A 16501-nucleotide genomic window follows, 5' to 3' on the forward strand; every position below is an offset into this window, starting at 1 on the left:
TCTTTGATTTCACAGCAGTGGCATCTGGGACACATAACTCTTCCCCTTCACTCACTTTTGCTCTCGTTTTCGCTGCCTTTTGAATCCCTCTTTCAGTCCTCCTCCTGTCGTTCTCCACGCCCTTAAATTCGCCCCTCTCCTCCGTTCCCTCACTGACTCGTTCTCTGTGCCTCTTTGAGAAGAAGGATGTGGGGTGATGTGTGCGTGTGGCATTTGGGGCTTCTGTTTTTGGGGTTAGGATGGGTGCATGGACAAAGCCAGACCAACTTCACAAGGTAAGTGGGTGAAGGTTTGTGTGTTTCTGTTGTGTGCGTTCTGTGGGAGATGTTAACACCTAAGCTTAACACAATGGATCTGGATATAAAACACATAAACGCAGTTTCCAGGAAACATTGATTGCAATCTTTCTCAGTTAGACAGGAAACACTTAATGTCCTGAAAAGTGTTGGTCAGTTTTAATTATTGTATTTTTCAAGTCAAGATAAGTTCAGTTCAGGATAATGTAGTTTTTTTATTCTCAGATAAATACAGTATAAGGAACATTAGATTCTTCAGAGTATGCATTTTGTATGCCATTGTCAATCTTTGTTATACAGTTATAAGAAACCTGAATTTGCATCAAGATGCAGGTTTGTTTATTATTAATATTATTGTTTAAATATCAGTTTAGTGAGAGTGTGCAATTGCTTGGTAACCATCACGTCAAAAAAACTTCTTATATTTTACTTTCCCAGGGAATGCATGAACTGGAACAAATGATCTTATTTATAATACAAGAAAAAAATGTATGAAAAAGAAGTCATACATTTGACTTTATGAGTCAAAATATTTATAAATATGCATGGTTTCGCATATCGAGTAAAGTTCGGCATTCGTGGCAGTCCTGACTGAGTGAAATAATCACTCAGGTTATGTGTTTTTATTTGCGTGTGTGTGTGGTGCTGGTAAACCCTACATTATGAGGACAAAATGTCCCCACAAAGATGGCAATATCCAAAATCCTTGTCCTTGTGGGGACATTTGTTGGTCACCATGAGGAAAACAGCTTATAAATCATACTAAGTAATGTTTTTTTTTGTAAAAATGCAGACAGTTTTCTGTGATGGGTATAGGGTATGGTTAGTGTAAGGGGATAAAATATACAGTTTGAACAGTATAAAAATCATTATGTCTATAGAAAGTCCACATAAAACAAGAACACAAGACTTGCGTGTGTAATGTATGTGACCTGAAAGATGTGCTGATAGACTGACTGAATTATAAAAATTTAAAAAAAGATCTGTGGCCCTATCTGTAACTTCATCTGAGCATGGCTGTTTATTTGGCTGTGGTTTGTGTGCGTTTCTTTCTAATATGACAGAGCCAAGTTGGAACCAGCAAGTATTAAAATATTGCAAAAAGAGGCACACACACTATAAATGGGGCCAGGATCCAAAAATAACCCACTGAAGAAGTATCCACAAACCAAATACAGGATTTTAATAATCAGTGATGTTTGTGAAGTGGTGCTGTTTAAGATGGCTTATTTGTTTACAAAGTTTTGTGTTCAAAATCAGCGAGATGACATGTAACAAAACTGATATGTAATTTACAGTCAGTTTATTTATATTACTGTTAAAAATGTTGTGGTCAATTGATGTTTTTTTTTTAAAGAAACTCAAACTCAGTATTTCTATAGCAAATCAATGCTGTTCTCTTGAACCTTTGCCATGGTCGGTGGCTGTAATGAAGCACATGAAAAAGATACTCAAATCTTTAATCCAAGAATCGAAATAACCATAAAATAACTCAGAGGAAACATAACCATGAACACACTGACATCAAACAATGCAAGACCTGCAGGCAGAGCCGGATTAACGCAAAGGCAAACTAGGCACGTGCCTAGGGCCCGATTGACGGGATGGGGCCCAGACAGAGGGGCAAAAAAAATAAAAAAAATTAAATGTCCTATCTACAATTTATTTCAAAATGTAGCCTATTAATCAACTAAAAATAGTGACAATGTTTATCTTAACCATAGACTGTTACATTACGTCACATTAACGCCAGCCCATGACTGTATAGAGGCGCCAGCCAGTTTAGTCCGAGGGGACGTCAGAGGCGGTCAACGAACGCATCCATCAGGTGCTGCGAGTGCGAAGCAAAAGCAGAAATAGGCACGCAAAGAAGCACAGCTCGTAATGCAGGTCATCGATTTTGGTGTGATTGCAATGTATTTTAAATATAAACTTGTGGGATACTGTAGATCAGCGTCATTTCTGGAAAAATCATTCACCGCTTTGTGAATTTAAAAGAGCGCGCGAGCGTCATTAACGTGCCCAGACGCGACGCTTTGAATTTGCGCGTACAATCAATGAATAACATCGCGTCCAAAGCTAACTAGTAAAAAAGCTACAAAAGTAAAAGACAAGACGTTTGTGTTCAAAGTTAAAAAACCAACACACTGCAACATTTTTAAATGTTTCAAATAAAGGATCTCATATCTATGGGTCTATCTTCTATGCTGATGCTGATGATTAGATAATACCCTGACATCATAGCCTATACGAATATCAGTTTAGATTTTTTTTCCTGCTCAGTAGCGATCGTGTCTTTCTCTTCCACTTGATTTGTGTATAGCATATTTAAGGTAGCAATGCAATACATAATAACATATTACTGATATTAATAATATGACAATATCTGCAGTCAATATTGATTAAATGGGAGGGAAAAATCCTGCCCATAACGCAGAAAAATTATAAAAGCACGTTCATGTTCATCTACTGAAGTGGTATTCTGGAACTGTGAATAAACTGAATAAAACAGCAAAATAACAACAAGAACAATAACATCTTCATTAAACAAAAAAGAGATTAGCTTAGATAAAGTTTGATAGGCTACCAGTAACAAGTCTGGACCCATTACTATTTTTAATGTTTTTGAAAGAAGTTTATTATTATGCTACAAGCCTGCATTTATTTGATCAAAAATACAGAAAAAAACAGGAATATTCAGCAAGGATGTGTTAAATTTATAAAAGTGATATTGAAGACTTTTTTAAAACAACTTTTTAATAATCAAAGAATCATGAAAAAAAGTATCACATGTTATAAAATAAATATTAAGCACCATTTCTAACATTTGATAATAAATCAGAATATTATAAAGTTTTCTGAAGGATCACGTGACTCTAAATTTAGCTTTGCATCACAGAAATATATTTTAAAGTATAGCCTAGTAAAATAGAAAACCATTATTTTAAATTGTAATAATATTTCACTATATTATTTTTCTGTATTTTTGAACAAATAAATCCAGGCTTGATGAGCATAAGAGACTTCTTTCAAAAACATTACAAATAGTAATTTGTCCAAACTTATGTACTGTGTAAGTAAAAATATACTAAATTTAAAATTAAATGTTTTATAAATAAAAAGGTTAGGAATCATATTTGTTTCAAGTGTGTTTTATTGGGGGTGGGGGGGCCTCCAACATGAATTTTGCCTAGGGCCTCCAAATGTCTAGATCCGGCCCTGCCTGCAGGGGCCTCATTAATAAAACTGTGTCCTTACTAAAAGTGTACGTGCGCCCGAAAGCCAAAATGTACGGCAAAAAAAAATAAAAATATTCAGACTTATAAAAACGTGCGTACGCCAGAACCTGCGCAAAATTCCCGTTATAAATCCCAGTCAGCGGAAGATTGTGCGCACATGCGTCTCCTCCCCGAAATAACCATATATGGAGCTTACAACGCATAGTTTTACTATGCAGATCCTCATCTTCATATCATTTGCATATTCATCCACATGATACCACATTTAACGGTACAAGACGTTAGGAAAATATGAGATACGGATGTGCCGTCACATTATTACATTAATAAAAATAATTTAGTAGCCTATCCTTGCCTTGTTTTAGAATAAATCAATCAAATTTTTCTCAATATTTTCCACTGGCCAAATATTAGGCTATTTTTAACGGATTTATATTTTTAATGGAAGCAGATAGGCCTTGTTGTGCATTATTTGCACGAAAATATTTTCTCAGACAATCTGCTATTATCATGATAAGCAATTCTCAATGTAGTTAAAACAACATGCCACAGGAAAAGTGTTCAAAAGTATCGCATCCACTACAAATATTTCTATTTATTGAATATAAATGTTTTTTTTTTGTAACTTCTCAGTAATGATTTCAATTTAAGTGTTTAACTCCATTAATGAGAATGGCATATTTAATCTAAATGTTTTTATCAGATGTAAAACATTGTTTTAAATCATTCTTTTTTTATTTAAACTGCTATTGTGAGCCTGCACTGTATTTATGATTAGGACTCATAATTAAGATTTAGCCTACGGTTTTCCTTTATCCAATCTGCCATTAAATATGCGTCGGTTTCACTAAACGGCCCAACGCGCTTCGCTGGCGCGGACATTTAAGAATGGATGGATGTTTGCTTTAAGTGATAGGCTTGGTGAGGGAAATTATATTTGTATTTATCTTTAAGTACACGTATAATGTTCTGTCTAAAAGTGACCGAAAAAACTCCAGCTCACCATCGGTGTCGCCAAACTGCTCCATCTCCAAAACTGTAGGCTACGCATGGGTCAGTTTGCGTGCAGGTGCGCAAATTTTCCCGTCAAGTTTGTTTTTATAAATTCCAACGTCGGAAGTGGCGTAGGCTACGCCTCGTTCAGGGCCTGTTTTGTGCGTACGCAACGGTTACAAGTGAGGCCAGGAACTGACAGACACTGAGGGATTAAATACATGGGCAAACAAATGAGCTAACAAAATAATTAACGAAAACACCCCTGACCTGAGGACTCAAATCAATCTGTAACCATGGAAACCAGTAGGCAGGGGACGAGGATGACAGAACGGACCCAGGAATTTCTCACTGGAACGGACTCGGGAAGATGACTGACTGTAAGCCTTGTGACCATTTGTCTTGGCAATGCTGTAATCCTTCGTCTTCGAGACACTGTGATTTGTATTGGCAGGTCTTTGTATTCTGTCACAGTCAGTGGCTGTAATGAAGCGCACGACGAAAGAGATACTCAAAATAAATCTTTAATCCAAGTATCAAAATAATAACCAGGAGAATAACTCAGAAAAACACAAACACACTAACATCAAACAACGCAAGACCAGGAACTGACAGACACTGAGGGATTAAATACATGGGCAAATAAAGGAGCTAACAAAATAATTAACGAAACACACCTGACCGATATGCTATATGATATGATATGCTATATATCGATATAACGATGATGGTCTAACGTATATGATATATAGACCGTTTTCAGAGATTCACGTTTTTTGTTTTTTTACATATGCTATATCGATATAACGATGATGGTCTATATGATATATAGACCGTTTTCAGAGATTCACGTTTTTTTGTTTTTTACACTAGGACCATTTTCAAAAACTTGCACTTTGAAACCCGTTTTCAAAAGTTTGTGTTTTCAGCCACCCAAAACGCCGTTGTCGTGTAAATGAACGGCCAAAGCGCATAAAAAGTTTTACGTTTTTAGTTGAAAGCGGTATCATGTAAACAGCCCCTCAGACATTAACAGAAAAACATGTAGCCTAGAAAACGAACTCAAAATGTGACAACTTTCTATTCATCAAAGTGTCACATTTCCAAAAAAATATGAAACTGTTTTCAACATTTAGCTGTTTTGAAAATTTGGATTTGCCATCTCACAGGAATTCATTTAAAATCTATTAAAATAGAAAACAATAATTTTAAACTGTAATAATATTTCACAAAGTTATTATTTTTCCTGTATTTGGGATCAAATAAATGCAGCATTGGTGAGGATAAGAGACTTCTTTCAAAAACATTAAAAACTTCAAACCGACCCCAAGTCATTAATTCATTTTGTTTATTATTACTTTAAAGACATTACTGCATTAAACATAAATCATGTATCCCTTCCTATTCCTCCTTCATGCTCTCCAGGCCCATATTCCTGTGTGGCGGCCATTTGGTGACAGACTCGGGGTTTGTGGCTAGTGAGGGTTTCCCCTCTCATTACAAACCAAACTCCAAATGCACCTGGTACATCACAGTAAGTCCATCACCTTCGGTCTCTGTAACAGTATATTGCAGACATTATATTTTGATCACGTCTCCTCTCCCATCAGGTCCCAGAAGGTCATGTTGTGATGGTCCAGTTCAGGATCTTTGATCTAGAGGCGGATCCCACCTGCCGCTTTGACTATGTGGATGTCTATAATGGACACTCATACACGGTGCAGAAACTGGGCCGGTTCTGTGGGACGTTCCGACCCGGAGCCCTCATCTCCACCTCCAACACCATGATGTTGGAGATGGCGTCTGATGCCAGCACAGGAGGAAGAGGATTCCTGGCTTATTTCAGTGGGGGGAAACCACATGTTGATGGTAGGATGACTCTAAGTCCAGTTTTATCTTTGATAGTACAATCCAGACCTAGTTTTTATCATCTGACTTAATGTCGGTCACAGTTTCATTTTGCACATGTTTTATCCCTAAACGGTTTTGTCCCTAAAAATCCCCAAATGGTGTGTGTGTGATTCCTATTTGTATCATTATTTGGAACCATTCATAAGTGGAACAGTTCATTTCATATTATCAATGTTAAAAACAGTTGTGCAGTTTGATCAATGTATGCATCCATGCTGAACAAGTATACTTCTATCAACAGCAAAAAATCAAACCTAATACATACTAGAATTGAAATAGAATTTTTTCTTTCTAATTCTCGTCCCACTCCCTATTCCCTACAGAGAATCAGTTTTGTGGTGGAAGACTGACGAAGCCTCAGGGTTCAGTGAAGACACCGAACTGGCCGGAATCTGATTACCCAGCAGGCATCAGCTGCTCTTGGCACGTATCTGTGGAGCCCAACATGGTCAGCCTGCAAAGATCATTTCACAGCTCCTTTTCTCTTGCATTTGTCTCATCTACTCTCAATCTGTTAAGTTATTAGCAACCATTAAGTCATCAGAGAAGGAATCATATTTAGGTTTACTAGAGACGTGCTGCTATGAGATTTTGAGTATGTGTGTGTGTGTATGTGTGTGTTCTTGATGACAGCAAACAGTATATGGCAGAGTATGTGAAAGACCTCATTCAGAGAAAGTGCATAAGGTGGGACCTGGAAAGAGAGAGTGCAAGAGAGGGGCAGGAAAAGTGCATGAAAGGCCCTTTATACCTTTATAAGAAAATTCGCTTTTTTTTCCTTTTTTCTTTCGGCCATTTTAAAGACTCTCTCAATCGCAAAATCCTACCAGTGCACTGAAACGTCGCTTAGAAGCCCCACAATGCACCGTGAAAACCAGGGAGCATCAAAGCGTGAAACATGAATCATGTGAGCCAACTCACTACACATAATGCCGCTCGATAGATGATTTTTATAATACAAACCATTATTTAATTGTATTACAGCATATACATCACTAGACAGATAATGAACATAATCTAGCTAACATTTATAATTTATTTATCGCTGAAATGTTGCACATATAAATAAGTATTATAATGTCTTTTAAATAAAATTAACAAATGATGTCAGAACGATATCAGTTCTGCTGTTGTTAAGTTTGGGGTTTTTAATGTTTTTTTTCATTCAAGTGTTGATAAAAAACTTTTATTTTAGCAGAGCCTCTGTTATTTCTTTTGATATATTGCATGTTCAGATATTCATACAACAAAATTTTCTGGGGGCCATGAAAATTTTCTGATAAAATAATACAAATTGCTTGCGCTGGCTGGCAACTTAAAAAAAAAAAAAAAACACTGGCAGGGAAAGAGTTAAAGTGCAGTTAAAGGTATATTTCAAGTATAAAAATTAATAAATAGGAACCTAAATAGGAAAATAGTATACTAAATTATGTATAACTACCTAACTATTAATAAGCCGTAATTAGGAGTTTATTGAGGCAAAAGTCATAGTTAATTTAGTTAATAGTGAAAATTGGACCCTAATCTAAAGTGTGACCAAAAACAGTAAATTATAAGTATGATATTAAGTTCACTTAATGACAACTTTCAAGTATACTTTCAGTATAAAACTACCAAACTATTACTTTACTGAGAGTATCCACTATATTTTTCAACATGGAAGTAAGGTGTTTTCTGTGAATTCTGATGTATTAGCCGCTAATGTGAAATAACGAGAAGAATATATCAAAGTGCAGTAAACTGTAAAAATACTTTCATAAACTAATAAAAGTATTTAACTAGTATCAGTATACCTATAAGATCACTTATAGTAGTTGCAGTACAAACGAAAAACTTAAGGTTTAGGTCAAAAAAATGGATGCCCTTCTCTTGCTAACTTCCCTCACTTTTGGTTCACTCAAATGTACATCATTGCTTACATTGCACTAGTGCCCACTACTGCCGGGACACTTGAAATGTGTTTAAATGGAACGCGCTGATATGAGCCCTTTATCAGTGGAATCCGCAATGGAGCTGATTTTTTTTTTTTTTTTTATGAATTTGTTTTACTTACCATTCTATAGGCTTGCATGTATGCTTGGGCAGTTGGAGAAAATTAAAAAAATTACACAAACGAAAATGATAATCATACAATAAACTATAAATGTGTAAAAAAAAAACAGTCCGCTTAAGGTAGCTACAAGTATTATGCGGTTAAATGTCAAATTAACTCCAATATCATACACTAGATTGTGTGGAGTGGGGGTAGACTCGCTCCCTCAGGGTCGAGGTTCTGTCTAAATGAACTTTCCTCTCTCACTTGACCAAGTTGAACACACTTCAAAATGGTGGCGGGGATTCCCAGAGGGGAAAGTACTTGGGGAAGTTTGTGAGTGTATGTCTAAATGTGGAGTTAAACACAGCCTTGAACTTCACTTAAAGTCCCCCTGTGGTGAAAATCAAGCTTTTATTGTCGTTTATATGTTGCTGGTGTTTCTGACGTCACAAACTACCTTGTAACCAATCACGTCAACGTGTGATCTTCAACTAGTGAAACTCTCAGTGAGTGAATGGAGGCAGGGCTAATTTGCATATTCATAGAACAGCATATACTAAATAAAGCAAGGGTGTAGAGTTACATTCAAGCTATTTTAAGGCATGAAAAAAAAAAACGTTTAAATATGTCATTTGGGTGATCAAAGATTAGTTTTAAGGGATAAAATTATTGACAACAGGGGGACTTTATGATTACTTAATAAAACGAACCTGGAGTATACTTATTTTTTGTAAGGGATCTTATGAATCATATTATGGGATGTGTGTGGTTTTTTTAAATGTAAAAGTGCCTAAAGTTTTCTGTGATGGGTAGGTTTAGGGGATAGAATGTACCGTTTGTACAGTATTAAAATCATTTTTTCCTTTTAAACCCTACATTATTATGAGGACAAAATATCCCCACAAAGATGGCAATATCCAAAATCATTGTCCTTGTGAGGACATTTGTTGGTCCCCATGAGGAAAACAGCTTTTAAAACATACTAAGTGATGTTTTTTGAAAAGTTTTCTGTGATGGGTAGATTTATGGGTTGGGTTAGTGTAAAAGGAGAGAATATACAGTTTGTACAGTTTAAAAACCACTACGTCTATGGAAGGTCACCATAAAACATAAAAAAACAATGTGTGTGTGTTTGTGTGCCCAGGTGATTGAGGTTAAGTTTGAGAAGCTGGACTTGGAATTAGACACATACTGTCGTTATGACTACGTGGCCCTGTTCAACGGGGGAGAGACTGATGACTCTCGTCGTATTGGCAAATTCTGTGGAGATACGGTTCCAGAGTGAGTACAAACTCTATTCATACACTACAACACTGAGTCCTTCAAACTTCATTCTAAGGACAGAGTATTTTGTAATTTATCTACACAGGAAAAGGATGTTGTTGTTTTCTGCAAGGTCAGTCATCCTAGGGGAAGCTATAGTGGAAGAATGTGCTTCCCAATTAGGACATAGGGAAGGTCCATGAAGCCCTTTATTCAAGTGCTGATAATGTTGGATATGAAGTATTTTCATTGCACTGTAAAGTGTAAATAGTGAAAGATGCTATTTATACTTAGCTCAAAAAGTGGCAAATACTATTTGCACCTCAGAGTATTATAAAACAGTATGTAATAACAACATAATAACACATTAAATCATAATTGGAAGCTGCCTTATTGGGACCTTACTGATCCCTATCCCTAAAGCCCTACATCTACCACTGATCATATTGAACCTGCTGATCAGTAAAGGTGTCCTCGAAGGTCAAGGGAAGGAGCTACGGTTTTGAACGTGGTAACAGTATGAGCTGCACTTGTCACGGTTTCAATTTCAAGTATAGGCCTATTTAAAACCTGTTAAATTTTTTCCCCTGGTTTCACAGACAAGGTTTAAGGCTAGTCCCAGACTAAAATGCACGTTTGAGCTGATTTAACTGAAAGCAACTTGCACATCTTAAAATATGTCAGTGTCATTGTTTTGTCTCAAGATGCACACCAGTAATGTTTTTTTCTAAGGCACGTTTATAAAAGCTACTTCAATGTCCTAATTGAACTAAGGCCTAATTCTAATTCTGTCTGTAAAACCGGGCCTTTATGCACACTAAAATAAACACCACGCTGAGCTGATATGCAATAGGAAAAGGGAAAAAAATGGAAATGGGAAAAGGCGGATTTGATGCTAACTGTCCTTTTTCTCCACACCATTATCATCCTGGTTTCCATTGTAATTCTGGGCAGAGTTAATGTATAAATTACCTAAGATGGCAATAAACACTCAAAATAAGGCTTAGTTCTTATAAACATACCCTAGTGAAAAATAAATTTACTAAAATGTATTTGAAATACATTTATTTTATGCTAAGTATACTACAAATACATGTACATATTTATGTACTTAATATAAATATTCTGCAATTGTACTGTTAAGTTCACTTTAAATATTTTGCATTTAAAAACTGATATTATACATAGATCATGCTATCCTTTACTAATAGTGATGTTAAACACATTTAAGGCTTAATATTAGGAAGTGTGCATTGTGCAATAAAGGAGAACTCCAAATAAAGTTTAATTATATTTATATCAGTAAGTCTCAAGCGATATATCAGTAAATATGTTGATGGATGTGTGGTATGCTTAGTATGAAATGTGTTTTAAATACATTTTGGTATAGGTTTTTATCACTAGGGTAGTTCTTATAAATATGTTTAAAATTATGTTCACCTAACTGATCCAGTCCTATTAGTAGCCTAACAAAGGCTGCTTTATTTTACAAGGAGCTGGCTACCAACATGTTGAGATCACTTAATGGACATTTTCAATCATTAAATTAATTTTGGTTGACTGCTAATAGCACAATACCCAAAAACTATTGCTTTGCATGATGCTGCATCCACGCCACTAGGTGGCAGCATAAATCCAAGACAACTGCCATAACGTAACATATTATAACATAAAGGGGTGTGCAAAGCAACATCTTAAAAATTGGCTGGTTGGTTGCCTCAATAGTCAGCTAATCAATATTAAGGAATCTGTGTGTAATTGTGCTTTTTTTCAGATTAATCAGATCCCATTTAGATGTGTTTCTTATAGGGAGGGCTCACATAAAACATGTACTTGTGTTCAAAAGCATATGGACCGAGTGCAGAGGAATGGAGCAAGACGTCTTGAGATTTTGTTAGGACACGCTACCCTAAAAACACAACACTAATGGTGTAATATGTTTTTAAAAAATGCATGAGTTAGGATGCAACGACTAAAGATATAACCAACAAAAACAAAAATGTCTGACTGCACCTCTAAGACTGCTGCTATAATAGAAATAATTTAATCTAGAGAGTTCTGCAGTGATGGCATATTTTTGTAGCCCAGCCCGGAAGCATCACCATGGTTCCCTGGCTAACAAAAAGCCAGTATGATTTTTCCATTGGCTTTTGGATTATTGCAGAAAATAAGCTCCATGACCAACGAAAGTTTATGATTCTTACATGTTCTGTTCATTAAGATAATTAAAAAAAAAATAAACACAACTTGTATTTGAAGCCTAAATACAATCGGCAGAAATAAAAAGCTAAAGTGTCTATATCACACGACTTCAACGTCACCACCACTAAGCTTCCAACAACTCTTTATTTAAAATCTACAAGTTGGAACATTTGAGTTAGAAAAGTTTGCAAACGCACAAGTATAATCACAACGAGAGTATAAAAGTGGACGATAAGTTAAGATAAGATAACTATGGTTGCAAGTTCTGACATTACCAATAGAGTTCCATGGAACTTGCGACCATAGTTGGCTAACAATGCTTTTGGGAAACGCACCCCTGTTCGGTATGATGATGTTTAATGCTCCTACAACCTTTGAAGTCCCATTTAGCAAGCTTTTTTTAGGATACGTAATTGCTTAAAATGTTATGTCATTAAATAAAACATGAAAATATCTTGAGCTTGTGTTAACCACAGAACTTTTTTCAGGCATTTAACCAAAAACACATTCAATAAAACCCATTGACTTGGGGCGATGGATCCGGAAGTTCAAAAATGCTAACTTGTTTCCGGGTTTTAGGAATCATTCCTGCAGCACTCTGTAATTGTTATTTGAAATAATTGTAACAATGCTCTTTATATCTCTGTCAGTGTGGTTGTGACCAATGGAAATGAGTTGCTGGTGCACTTTGTGTCGGATCTGAGTGTGACGGCTGCAGGCTTCATGGCTCACTACAGGAGTATTCCCAAAAGCTCCCGCACACCCAAGGCTGGCCTTGAAAGAGTACATGGGCCAAGAGTCGACGTTACACCTACTAAACCCACCACTCAACCAGCCAGACCTAAACCTAAAACTAAGCCTAGTAGGCCGACACCAAAAGCTCCCTCAAGACCACCTAAACCTGTACCACCCAGACCAACTCCTAAGCCAAGATCAAAGCCCGCACCCAAGCCCAAACCAGTCAGACCAGCAACAAGATCTGGTTCTAGAGTCTCACCAAAACCTGCCGTAAAAGTGACAGCAAAACCTGCGACGAAGCCCACACCTAAGCCCGCAACTAGACCTCAACCAAAACCAACAAGTACCACGACAAAGCCAAAAGTAAAGCCTGGCGTCAAACCAACAGCGAAGCCAAAGACCAATCCCATCGCAAAACCTGGGAACAAAACAACAAAAGCAGGTACAAATGCTTATTTGTGTGACAGAGCAAAATTGCGTTTTCCCTTGCGTGTGCTAGACTACATGTTTATGTTTATGATTTTATCGGTTTCTTTCAAGCCCCAGTGGGTAACCCACTGTGTTCCCTACCATGCAAGAGAATAGGCACTCTCCTGACCCGCTTCTGCCCCAGTCATTTTGGTGAGTTGCTTCATTTATGTCTCTTTTATCCTGCTATTTCTGTCTACTTCATTCTCCCCTAATTGCCTGTCACAGACACGGACCCCTGGGGCTTTTCTGCAGACTCACAGGAAGATGCGAGGCTTCTAGCGCAGCCAGCTGTTCGCATCGTAATGATGGAGCAAATCTTAGAGCCGTGCTTACAGCAAATAGCTACTCTAACTGTCAAGATGCAAAACTATAATAATAACAATATTAATCTTTTTATTAATAATTACGTTTAATGTTCCATTCCTTTAATGTTTAATATTTATAATGAATTATTACTAAGAAATCATTTTGATTTTTTGTTGTTGCACTGGAATCAGATAGCCTAGAAATCTAGACGCACCCTAGCAGCAGCAAAATGTATTTTGCAGCCAGGGCAGTCTAGCAACTCTCCATAGACTTTCGAGCTGCAAAAACCTAAATTGGGTCAGGCCAATCACGTCGCGTATAGAGTAGGCGGGGCGGGCTTAACATAATGACGACAGAGTTGCGACGGTTACCTGCCACTTGAAAACAAAGAGTGACGGCTGCTGGAGAACAGTTTTTCGACTCTGGAGGACTTGGAGTTAAGTTTTTCTTTGGGAAAAGAGCATAGAACAGCATTTAAGTCATTCTTAAAAAAAGGAAGATGTGTTCGTAGTTTTGCCGGCCAGATATGGCAAAAGTTGAATCTATCAACTGACGTTAGCTCCGCTGGTGGGAAAACGCTCTGGTTGGTTGAAGCGCTGTCCTATTGCGTGCAGAGGGAATTTGAAAGACAGCCGTTTATCCCGCCCCTCGGATTGAGCCGTGACTATGGTGAGTTTCCAGACCTAACATCTTGATGTAGGTCTGGCTTGCCAGGCTAGGAATCAGAAGCATGCAATTGGAAAAAGAAGCAACTTCTCTCTTTGTCTCTCCAACAGTGTTGACTGGTAAAGTGACATCAGTGACATCAAGGCAGTGCTGCAGTTGAGGTGTCTGTCATAAAGGTCTATAAGGCAGGTAGACTTCAATTGAGAAAAAGAGGACCCACCACGTCTGCCACACTGACAGCTACGTGCATGAAGTGTCCAGCACTGCATAAAGGTGAAAGAAACACACACACACAGAAGTCTGGTTTGCCATTTTTATGGGGACTCTCCATAGACGTAATGGTTTTTATACTGTACAAACTGTATATTCTGTCCCCTCACACTAACCCTACCTCTAAACCTACCCATCACACTAAACTTTCTGCATTTTTACATTTTCCAGAAAAACTCATTCTGTATGATTTATAAGCTTGTTTCCTCATGGGGACCTCAATTTAGGTCCCCACAGTGACACAAGTCTCCCTGAGTCTGTGAAGATTCAGCTTGAAGTCCCTAACGGGATAGAAAAACATGAAAACACACACAAACAAGCAGTCTTGCATGACTCGTCATTTTCTATTACATGTACGACATTTAAGAATGCGTCACTGGTTCTTATTTTTTAACATTTCACTGACCTTAATAGTTTAATAATCACTGTGAATTTACTTCATAGGAGTGAACTATGTGCTGATGGGCCAGGTGAATGACGAAGGCCTTGGCGTTCTGACCCCATCCAGCTTTGCCCTTCAGCATAAGACAGTGCATGACAAAGCACTGGCCAACCTCGCAAAGAAAACATGCTGACCTCACAAACACCGACTACAATCCCACTCTGGTTTATTTTAATCATAACATCAAAGTCAGGCAGGGAAAAGCCAAATTGAATAAACTAAGTCCTTATATGGATTTAGCATCTTTTTATATAACTGGAGGCGCAATATATGAGTTAAGAGTCAATATTCTAATGCCAAGAGAACAGAAGATTCAGAAATATGTGGTATTTTATGCGTCATAACAGAATCTTTCAGTCATATTCAGGGTATAAAGTACAGGGTGAAATTTGCCAGTTTATGATTATTGTGTTTGTTTTATTAGATTATTAGGTCTGTTAAATGTACCATGCAAACATTTTGATATGACAATGTATTCACTATAAATTATAATGCTCCTTTAATTAAAGATGGTGAAACATATCTGAATTATGTTTTGAATCAAAATTTCGAGTTTTAATCATAAATAACTAACTATAAATAACTTTTTTCTTCTTGTAATAGTCTTTGATAAGTGTATTATTTGCAGAACAATACTAAACAATAAATGTTATTCATAACTACACTATTTCAAAAGTTTGTGGTTAGTCTCTTATTCTCAGAACTATTTGATAAAAATACAGAAAATTACTTTTTTCTATTTTAATGTCTTCAGTGTCACATGATCCTTCAGAAATCATTCTAATATGATGATTTGCTGCTCAAGAAATGTTTCTTATTTTCAATGCTGAACACAGCATTGCATTTTAATATATTTGTGGAAGCAATGATACTTTTTTATCAGGATTATTTGATGATTAGAAAAGTTCATAAGAACAGCATTTATTTGAAAGTGTCTGTCACTTTTTGATCAATTTAATGTGTCCTTGCTGAATAAAAATTATTTTAAAAAACTTAGTGAACAAAACACTTTTGAAGGGTAGTGTATGTAATTTTTCTTATTACACCACTGTTGACTACTTACAGTATCTGTAAAAACAAGCATGTCATGGCATGTATGTTTTGACAACAAGGTACAAAAAGCCACAAAGGATTTCCTCCTTGAACTAAGTGTTCCTGGCCAAGAGAAAACAAACAGCTGTATGTCTCCATCAAGTGGACACTTCTCGAATGAGGTGCTGTGTTTAGTGTCTGCAGTGAGCTGGAAAAGAGCCAAAACAGAGAGCAACGGAAAATGTATTCCTCAGTTCCTTTCGCTTTTTCATTCGAGGTATCTGCCCCACACTATTGTCTACCTGACAGTCTGAGGTCACTGCTGCATATCCTGGATAAATGCTTGTGTTTTGATGTTTCATTTTGTAAAGCATGTATACACAATAGAAGCAGACAGACACAGGTACAGGGTGGGGGGGTTTGTGACATAAGAGTCCCAGCCGCTCCTGTTACTTAGCATTCATCAATCACACACACACGCACACGGATATGCAAATACAGGCAAATACACCTGCAAACCTGGAAATGTTGACATGACATCCTGCTCTCAAAGGATTTCTCAGCTTAATGTTGAAGTCAAACCACTTCTTTGCAAGTTCAGTTATTTAAACATATATTATATGTGACTTTGGATCAC

At 36.9% G+C, this 16501-nt stretch overlaps 1 protein-coding gene across 1 annotated transcript; it reads left to right on the top strand.

The window, feature by feature from the left end:
• The first annotated feature begins 157 nt into the window (after positions 1–157).
• pcolceb (procollagen C-endopeptidase enhancer b) lies at positions 158–15497 on the top strand. The gene is given in 10 exon segments (XM_081357366.1): positions 158–275; positions 5954–6062; positions 6139–6397; positions 6763–6887; positions 9619–9755; positions 12590–13119; positions 13218–13298; positions 14231–14258; positions 14260–14393; positions 14835–15497. Coding segments are annotated over 10 exon segments (1623 nt in total). The 5' UTR covers positions 158–186; the 3' UTR covers positions 14966–15497.
• The last annotated feature ends 1004 nt before the right edge of the window (positions 15498–16501 follow it).

This window comes from Scardinius erythrophthalmus (genome assembly GCF_964197995.2).
Source record: "Scardinius erythrophthalmus genome assembly, chromosome: 2".
NCBI lineage: Eukaryota > Metazoa > Chordata > Actinopteri > Cypriniformes > Leuciscidae > Scardinius > Scardinius erythrophthalmus.